At 47.8% G+C, this 10026-nt stretch overlaps 1 protein-coding gene across 1 annotated transcript in view; it reads left to right on the top strand.

Annotated features, from left to right (window-relative positions):
* Positions 1–4462: 4462 nt before the first annotated feature.
* Positions 4463–10026, top strand: part of DAGLB (diacylglycerol lipase beta) — a 28129-nt gene continuing 22565 nt past the window's right edge. The window contains exons 1-2 of the mRNA XM_028088490.2: positions 4463–4658; positions 6130–6281. Coding sequence (XP_027944291.1) covers positions 4564–4658; positions 6130–6281 — 247 coding nt within the window. The 5' untranslated portion in view covers positions 4463–4563. The remainder of the gene's footprint in view (positions 4659–6129; positions 6282–10026) is intronic.

Genomic DNA, 10026 nt, shown 5'->3' with positions numbered 1-10026 from the left:
GGGCTCCGGGTGGGGTTTTCCTGTGTGCTTCGCCCTCTAGTGATTGAATATGGAAATAGCAAGGAACGCGCACTGTGCTCAGTACCCGCCACACTCTTTCACCCCTCTGAGCTAGCCTTTGTTGTGTGGAGACTTGTGTGGGTGCTCTGGGCGTTTGTCCTCGGGTTCCGAAACCATTCCCACTTACCCCTGCAATTTAAAAGCAAGTTGCAGCATAATACAGCACTAATGTCTTAAAACAATGACGGGGATACTTTTGTATAATACTAGGATGCGCCAAGTCTCTACCTCTAGTTTCCCCTTGGGCACTGAAAAGGTGAGAGTCTGTAGTCTCTAAGTACTATGCTACGCTTGACTCTGTTCTAACACAATGGAAATGTGGAATGTATTTATTCCTCTAATAAGGGATCTAAGACAAAAACTGATTGGGTAACGGGGAAACTGGTGTGCCCTGAAACGAAAAAAGTCACTTGTTTACTTCGAATTCTGAGAATTTGAAGATCCCAGGGCTGTAAAGAAGGGCTTAGAGAAACAACTATCCAATTTCCTGAAAGATCACCTGGCTAACACTGCCCCACCCCCACCTGACAAAGACTAAATGCAAGGATATTAACTTTACTCAGGACACAGCATTTTCTCAAATCAAAGAAAATTAAGTCCCAAAGGGAGAAATAGGGGAGGAAATGAGCCAACTGATTTGGAAAAACGGAAGAGTAAAGGTCACAGTTTCTCCAAGTTAATATGAAGGTAAAATGAAAAGCCAAGAAAGTCTCTGAAGAATACTTACTGTATTTTGCAAATACATAGTGAAATTAACCTGAAAGAACAAGCAGAGAAGGATACCAAAGATTTTTTTTCCCCAAAAAATTCAAGATACAGCATCCATGGCAGGATGTTATCCCTTGTTACATCTGGATGGTAGATCCTTAGGTGTCAGGCATCTTCTCTGTATCTGAAAATTTTCATCATTTAAAAGTCATGATGGGGGCGCCTGGGTGGCTCAGTTCGTTAAGCGACTGACTGCCTTCGGCTCAGGCCATGATCCTGGAGTCCCGGGATCAAGTCCCGCATCGGGCTCCCTGCTCGGCGGGGAGTCTGCTTCTCCCTCTGACCTTCCCCCCTCTCATGTGCTCTCTCTCTCTCTCAAATAAATAAATAAAATCTTAAAAAAAAAAAAAGTCATGATGGGGCACCTGGGTGGCTGAGTCGTTAAGCGTCTGCCTTCAGCTCGGGTCATGGTCCCAGGGTCCTGGGATCGAGCCCTGCATCGGGCTCCCTGCTCAGCAGGAAGCCTGCTTCTCCCTCTCCCACTCCCCCTGCTTGTGTTCCCTCTCTCCCTGTGTCTCTCTCTGTCAAATAAATAAAATCTTTAAAAATAAAAAATAAATAAAAGTCATGATGACCCATTTACCTTTTCAAGAGCTGTACTTTGACTTGGATATTTTGGAAGTAGAAAATACAGTTGACCCTGAACAACATGGGTTTGATATCGTATTCGATAAATACAATACAGAACTGTTCATGTATTTTCTCTTTCTTATGATTTTCTTAATATTTTCTTTTCTCCAGTTTATTATAAGAATGCCGTATATAAGGGCGCCTGGTTGGCTCAGTTGGTTAAGTGGCTGCCTTCAGCTCAGGTCATGATCCCAGGGTCCTGGGATTGAGCCCCATGTGGGGCTCCCTGCTCAGTGGGGAACCTGCTTCTCCCTCACACTCTGCCCTTCCTCACTCCTTGTGCTTGCTGTCTCTCAAGTAAATAAAGTATTTTTTTAAAAGAATACAGTAAATAATTCATATGACATTCAAAATATGTATTAATCAACTGTTACCGGTAAGGCTTCCAGTCAACAGTAAGGTATTGGTTAAATTTTGGGGAAGTCATAAGTTACACTCGGATTTTCAGTTGTGTGGGGTCGGCACCCCTAACCCCCACAATGTTCAAGGATCAACTGTACTTATTTTTAAAGATAAATCTTTTTAAAAGATCTGTTTATTTTTTAAAAGATTTTATTTGGGAGAGAGAGCGAGAGAGAGAGAGAGCGCGAGCAGTGGGGAGGGGCAGAGGGAGAGACAGAGAGAAGCCGACTCCCCGCCCTGAGCAGGGAGTCCGATGCAGGAATCTGCTTCTCCCTCTGCCCTTCACCCTGCTTGTGCTCTCTCTCACTCTCTCAAATAAATAAAGTCTTTTTTTAAAAAAAAAGGTATTTTGGGGGGCGCCTGGGTGGCTCAGTTGGTTGGGCGACTGCCTTCGGCTCAGGTCATGATCCTGGAGTCCCGGGATCGAGTCCCACATCGAGCTCCCTGCTCGGCAGGGAGTCTGCTTCTCCCTCTGACCCTAACCCCTCTCATGCTCTCTCTCTATCTCATTCTCTCTCTCAAATAAATAAATAAAATCTTTTTTAAAAAAGCTATTTTTAATAGAAAATTGAAAAACTTGTCTAAAATAAGGGGATTTAATATGCTTTGTATGAGATACCCACATGATGGAATAATGTTTTAAAACAGCTCTAATTCAACAAATGGAATAATGTTACAAGGAAATGGCAAAACATACTCCCAGAGATTAGAATTACATAAAATACAGGGGCACCTGGGCGGTTCTGTCGGTTAAATATCTGACTCTTGGTTTTGGCTCAGGTCGTGAGCTGAGGCTCCTGAGATTGTGGCCCCCTGTTGGGCTCTGCACTCAGTGCAGTCAGCTTGGATTCTCTCTCACTCTCCCCCTGCCTCTTCACACCCCCCCAATAAATAAATAAATCTAAAAAAAACTACACAAAACACATTTTCTTTTCTTTTTAATGTGTATGCTACCTGTTTGAAATCATAGTTTTGTGGGTTGTTATTGTTTGTAACATTAAGTCATCAGTATCTTTATCTTTACTAACAAAAGCTTATATAGAAGAATTATCTTATTGCTAACCCTTACAAATCCTGTTTTCAAAAGGGAACTATTACATTTGAGAATATTCGGATCATAGGCACAGCCCTTTAGCCTCTGAATCACCCTCTTCCACTGAATTCCTATTCTTCCTCCAGATCTCATTTTAGTATCTTCTTCAGGGAAGTCGTCCCTGACCTCTCGGATTAAATCACTTCTGGCCACACCAAGTACCCAATGAATACTTATTTTATAATGAACGGTTCTCTTTTCTATAGAAACCTTGTGACTTCCCCATCTACAATTCTCTGTATGATTTCCGCAACCATCAATATAATTTCGATACTATTTTTAACTCTGAAATCCTGCACTTCAGCAGATCCCTGAAGGAACTTCAGACTTAGAAAACCTTGACATTCAATGAGTTTGTTTATTCATCAAGTATTGAATAAGTGCCTGTAATTTGCTCCATTATGTGCATAGCAGTAAACAAGACCGGAGAGGTAAATTGCTTATGCAATTTACACCCTAAGGTGGGAGGAGAAAGGTAATAAATGTGGTACAATGTCAGGGAGTGATTAAGTATCAGGGAGGAAAACTGAAGCCGAGTGAGGGAATAGGAACAGGTGGGTGTGCTGTTTAGGTAAGGTGGCCAGGGAAGGCCTCTTTGAAACGGGGGCACTTGAACTGAGGCCTGAATGACCTGAGACAGAGACATGTAAATAACTGGGGAGGAGCATCCCTGGCCGAGGAAACAGAGAATGTAAAAGTCCTGGGGCGAGAGTGAGCTTGATGTATTTGGCGGGGAGGCGGCAGGCAGTGAGGTGATGGAGAGAGAGAATGGTAACCCAAACCCAAGGAGACAGAGAAACACGCGTTGACAGACTTGTGGTGTGTGACTACCAGGGAAGAGCCTTTCCCGGGGGGGGGGGGGTTGGAGTCAATCTCATGCACAAAGTGCAGACGTGCAAGATCCTAAGCGGAGGATGGGCCTGCTCTGACGGTTCAACAAGGTCGCCCCAGCTGCTGCAGGGGAAATGCATTGACGGGGGGGCGGGGGGTGGGAGGCAAGGGCAGAATGAGGGAGCGCAGTGGGGAGACCCGGGCTGGCACGAGACGAAGGGGTCTCAAGGGGGCTCGGACCAGGGTGGGGCAGAGTGGAGGTGCTAAGTGCTCGGTGCCGTGGGCTCTGAGGATCAGGATCTTCCCCACGCCCCAGCCCCAAGCCGCCGGGTGGTTTCAAACCCTGAACTCGAGAGGCGTCCTAAAGCGGCACTCCTGACCGCGGGTAGCACCGAGGGTGAACTTCGTCACACGCTTGGAGGCCCAGACCTGGGAGGAGTCCCAAATCTACCATTAACACCCGTGGACCTCAGGAGGTGCTCATTCCTCCGCGCCTCGAAGACTCCTTATCTACAAAACGGGAACGTTATCAGAACGGACTTCACACACGTGCAATCCAGCGAAGAAGCTGACCCGCGCCTTTCCGGTCAGCGCCTCTACGCAGGCGCGGAGGGTCCAGGGGCCGCGCGGGGCTCAGTGCGCGTGCGCCGGGCCCGACCCTCGCGCGCGCCTGCGCCGAGTCGCAGTCAGTTTGGCGTTGGATCCCGGAGGGCGCGGGGTTCCGAGTGGCCTCTGGCGCGCGGCGGGCCGGCCCGAGGCCGGGCAGCGGGGCCTCAGCAATGCCTGGGATGGTGCTTTTCGGTCGGCGCTGGGCCATCGCCAGCGACGACCTGGTCTTCCCGGGGTTCTTCGAGCTGTCCCTGCGAGTGGTGTGGTAAGGGCGGTGGGCTGTGCGGGCGGGCGGCCGAGGCGCGGAGGGAGCGGGTTCCAGCGGCCCGGGAAGCGTGGCGGTGTCGCCGGCTTTGTGCGCACGGACGCGGTGCCCGCGTTCCCTCGTCTGGGCCTCTCCACCGCGCAAGGCCTCCGAGGACGGGCGTGCAGCCGCTCTCCCCATTTCTCGGAGGGCACACTGAGGCTGGAGCGGGGATACCGGGCCCGGGGTCCCCCAGGGGGTCTCCAGTCGCGTGCGGCCCCGAGGCCTGGCCCCAGGAGCCTCCGGGACGGGGTTGCCGACCAAAGGCCGTGGCCTCCGGGAACTGTTTCCTGAAGGCAGGAACAGCCACTTGCATCATTATGGCGCTCGGCATGGAAACTCGGGGCATCAAGTGTCAACCAAAGGAAAGTGTGGGAAATAGTAGCCTGCCTGTCGTCCTGGAGCCGGTTGTGGCCGAATTCCCCGACGAGCAGCCAGGCTTGGCACAAAGTGTGCAACCGATGGGAAGTGGAAGTGGGCGCCTCAAGTCTGCTCCCAGAGGGGCTGGGCAGGGAATAAGAGTGCATTTTCGAGGAGAAAGGAATATAAGAACGTGAAATATTGGAAGCGGCTCCTCAGTAGTTTCATAGTTTTCAGAGCCAGGTCTCTCCGATATCATTTCCCATTGTTATTTCCAGACCCAAAGTCCTGATACCACAAAACTGACAAAAGCATAAAATGTTCTCTAGTCCCAGTTCCACACCTGGGCTTGTATCCTTAATAACAGCGTTCTTGCCGGCGATGTTCTGCCCTTTGCAGAAATGCCTCGGGTGAATGGTCACTGTTGCTTTGCGATGTTTGGTGCTGTTTTTCCTTGTTCTGCACCTAATTACAAAATATATGTAAGTCTGCAGTACGGGGCCTTTCAAGCTTATCAGTGTTCACCGTGGAACATCTTGGCATAACTTGATTACCACCTCCTGATTTTTGCATTACACACAGCAGATGACAGAGTGTGTTTGTCAGTTTCTTGTTAATCCCCAGAAGTGAACATTATCTTGTTAATATTTTAGCAAGCGTGTATTTTGTTGGTTTACGCTTGCATGTTTCTGAGTCATGGTAGGGCTGCTGTTTTTCATCAGCCCACATTATAGTTGCCTGCTTATGGCATTTAAATGCCTCTTAGATATTAAAGGAGGCGGAGAATTAGGAACAATCATGTAAGCACAGAAAGGATAAAACTCATTTTTTTAAAAAAGCTTACGCTTTGTAATTGACTTAGTAGATTTTTTATTGTTTTCTTTTAGTAGATCTTTTATCGAAGAAAATTATATTCCAACGCAAACTTCGCCTTGTTTTGGGAAATATTAGCTTTTCAAAAATTTTTAACTAAAAAAATTTTTTTAAATATTAACTCCTTTTATTTCATTCTGTAATGTTTTATAATGTAGTTCCTTGGTTTCCATTTCTGACCCTCCCTGTCTCTCGGCAGGTGGATTGGCATTTTGACTTTGTACCTCATGCACAGAGGGAAGCTGGACTGTGCAGGCGGCACCCTGCTCAGCAGTTACTTGATCGTTCTTCTTGTTCTCCTAGCAGTTATTATATGTACGGTGTCCGCCATTGTGTGTGTCAGCATGAAAGGTAAGGGGTAGCCTTTTCTATTTGATATCTGTTCTTTTTTAATTGCTTTATTGAGATATAATTCATGTACGATACAATTCACCCATTTAAAATGTACAAGTCTGTGATGTTTAGTATATTCACAGAGTTGTGCGTCCATCACCACAATTTTAGTACATTTTCATCACCCCAAAAAAAATCCTATGCCTATTAGCAATCCTCCCCATTTTTCCCCAATTTCCTCAGCCCCAGCCATCTACTAATCTACTTTGTAGATCTACCTATTCTGGATCATACAGGTGGAGTCATCCACTATGTGGCCGTTTGGTCTGGCTTCATAAACTTAGCATAATGTTTTCAAGGTTTGTTCACCTTTTAGTGTGTGTCAGCTCTTGATTCTTTTTATGACTGAATAATATTGGCTCAGTCAGTTAAGCGTCTGCCTTCAGCTCAGGTCATGATCCCAGGGTCCTGGCATCGAACCCCACGTCAGGCTCTCTGCCTAGTGGGGAATCTGCTTCTCCCTCTCCCTCTGCCCCAACCCCCCTCCCCAGCTCCTATGTACACGCGCTCTCTCTCTCTCTCTCACACATAAATAAAAAATCTTCTTAAAAAATTACATTGGGGCGCCTGGGTGGCTCAGATGGTTAAGTGTCTGCCTTCGGCTCAGGTCATGATCCCAGGGTCCTGGGATCGAGTCCCGCATCGGGCTCCCTGCTCCTTGGGAGCCTGCTTCTCCCTCAGCCTCTCTCTCTCTCTCTCTCTCTCTCTCTCTCTCACATGAATAAATGAATAAAATCTTTTAAAAAAATAAATAATTACATCGAATGGTTTGCCACATTTTTACTTATCCATTTATTAGTTGGTGGACATTGGGGTTATTAACACTTCTGGACTTTTACAAATAAAGCCGCTATGAATGTTCACATGTGTGTTTTTGTATAGACAGAGGTTTTCATTTCTCCTGGATGTGTGCCTAGGCGTGGAATGGCTAGGTCATGTGGTAACCCTGTGTTTAACCTTCCGGGGAACTGGCAGGCTGGTTTCCAAGCAGCTACACCATTTTTCTTTCAGTTTATAAAGAGTTTCCATTTCTCCCCATCGTCAGCAGACTTACCTTTGTCTGACTTTCCGATCCTAGCGGTCCTGGTGGATCTCACTGTCGTTGTGATTTGTAGTTCCTTGATGAGCATCCTCTTGTATGCTTACTGGACATTCGTATATCATCTTTGGGGATGTGTCTACTCAGATCCTTTGCCCCGTTTTAAGTTGGGTTATTTGTCCTTTTTTATTAATGAGTTGTAACAGTTCGTCTATTCTTAATGATATCTTTTTTCTCCATGTTACAGTTTTCTGCAGTCACTTTGCTGAAAATGTTGGGAGCCTCCCTATATGAGTGCTCAGGTTCATAGGAGGAGCCGAGCATCGTGGTGCCTTAGTAACTAAAAACTGCGCAGTCGGGGCGCCTGGGTGGCTCAGTCGGTTAAGCGGCTGCCTTCGGCTCAGGTCATGATCCCAGGGCCCTGGGATTGAGTCCCGCATCGGGCTCCCTGCTCTCAGGGAGCCCGCTTCTCCCTCTCCCTCTGCCTGCCTCTCTGCCTACTTGTGCTGTCTCTCTCTGTCTCTGTCAAAAAAAAAAACAAACAAAACAACAACTGCGCAGTCAGAGGCAGGGCTGAATGGCAAGCCGCCCTCCAGCACATTTCCTCATTGCTTGCGTGGGGCTGTGGGAGGCCCGCCCACATACTCCAGACGATGGGGAAAGCACTGGGAGGGAATAGCCGATACACTGGGCGGCAGAGTCATGATCTTGACGGTGTGGGATGACCAGCTGAAACTGAAAAGATGGGGAGAGCTCATGGGGACTGATAGAGAAATGTTAGTGGCCAAGTGTTTCATGAGAAAGACCGCAGGGTTCTGGACGACCAAGAGGTGTGGCGTGTGCCCAGTTAAAGAGAAATAGATGGAAAGAGAGCTCTGTGTAATTTAGCCTGCCCCTGAAAACAGGAACGCATGCGTGAATTGTCTCGAGCGAAGAAGGCCCCAGTTTTGTGATCTGTGTCAGTGCCCTCTGTGTGGCTTTAGCACTGTGGAGTTGTGGTTTTGGTGTTGGGACGGTGGTGTTTTTTAGAGAATGGGGTGGGGGGTGCAGAGGGAGAGAGAGAAAATCCCAAGCAAACTCTGCACTGAGCATGGAGCCTGATGCAGGGGTTGATCTCGTGACCCTGAGATCATGACCTGAGCCGAAACCGAGAGTCAGATGCTTAACCAACTGAGCCAGCCAGGCGCCCCAGCACCATGGAGTCTTTGGTTGGTGTCCCTGCAGCTGTGGTATCATGTCATTTATTGGCCTTTTCTGTTCATGTCCCGTTCTGGTTAGGAGACCCAGTATGCCGCTATAATAGTGGGTTCAGATCTGAAGCAGGAATGTAAGCTTTTTTTCCCTTAAATGGTTTGCTTCAGGTATTTTTGGTGGTGTCAGGGCATGTACGCCATGATGGATGGCCATGTTCACTGAGGCTCCCTATTGTAAGCACTTGCTAAGGCCTGCCCCATCTCACACTCACGGTCAGAGCTCAGAAAACATCTGACGGTGTACGTGTTAGGCGTCATGTGCCAGTTGTTTGTGTTATGGGTGGGTTGCCTGTCCAGCAGCCTCTTCCAAACAGAACCCAGTTTTATTTGGGACATCCCCCATCCCTCACATATGAAGTAAGTGCGTCAGAGAAGCCAACTCTCCACCCAGCTCAGGAATGATCCTCATGTGTCAGTGACTGGTTCTGGAATGGACGTGTGACCCAGTTTGAGCCAGTGAAACTCAGGAGTTTTCTGGAAAATTCTGGGGAGTCTTTCCTTGCTCCTCTAGGAAAGATCCAGAAGCAATAGGCTGTTTTCAGTCTGGGTGATTCTGTGGAGGGAGGAGCTGCTGAGTTCCTGCCGTATCTCCGCTCACCGCCAGGATGAGCCGACACAGAGGAGGGCGGAGCCGTGGGGGGGCCGGAGAGCCATGACGCCTGTGCCAGCTCTGCATTTCCAGTCCCCGAAGTCAGGGCGGTCCCAGGTCCTTCCCGTTTTTAAACTTTCGTTACTTGTGGCTAGAGATACCACAACTGAACTAAAAACAATATTTTATAAATTATGTTAGTTTAAGTGCCAACCCCGAGATCATGATCTGAGCTGAAATCAAGAGTCGGATGCTTAACTGACTGAGGCACTCAGGCGTCCTTGTTAGTTTTATTCTTGATCCATGGATGACTTCTGTTGCCCCTTTTGTTCCGTAAGGCATCTCAGTAATTAACCTGTCACTTATGCAGAAAGTCCATGTTTTTGTAGCTTTACACTGGTATTACTCTCTAAAAGAAACACCACAGGCTGCACACGTTTGGGACCAGTGGGGGTCAGTCATCTTTACCCCAGACACTGATGCTTGTGTAATTACCTCTGCTCTTTTTCTTGGTCATCAGTGTAGCATAGTTGGGAAGAGTCTTGATATTGTGGCAGTTTCTAGTTTTGATTTGAGAACCTCCCTGGTGAAATCCTACTGTTCCTACCATGTAGGAGGTTTGATTAGGGGAAGGTCCAGCCTCATGACTACCACGTTTTCCTGGCACAACACCCTCAACCTCCAGGGTGTGCCATTCGCTGGGTTTGATCGTGATTCTGGGATGTTTCCTTGCATCACCTCCATGTTTGTATTAGGAGTTCATTGCTCATCTCACGCCGGGGAAGATTGCTGCAGTGTGTAGGGGTGTTGAACCAAAGATTC

Source organism: Eumetopias jubatus, unplaced genomic scaffold (assembly GCF_037043125.1).
Source record: "Eumetopias jubatus isolate StellerSeaLion01/CBP00866 unplaced genomic scaffold, mEumJub1_p1.0 scaffold_12, whole genome shotgun sequence".
Lineage (NCBI taxonomy): Eukaryota > Metazoa > Chordata > Mammalia > Carnivora > Otariidae > Eumetopias > Eumetopias jubatus.
This window is presented reverse-complemented; position numbering and strand designations above follow the sequence as displayed.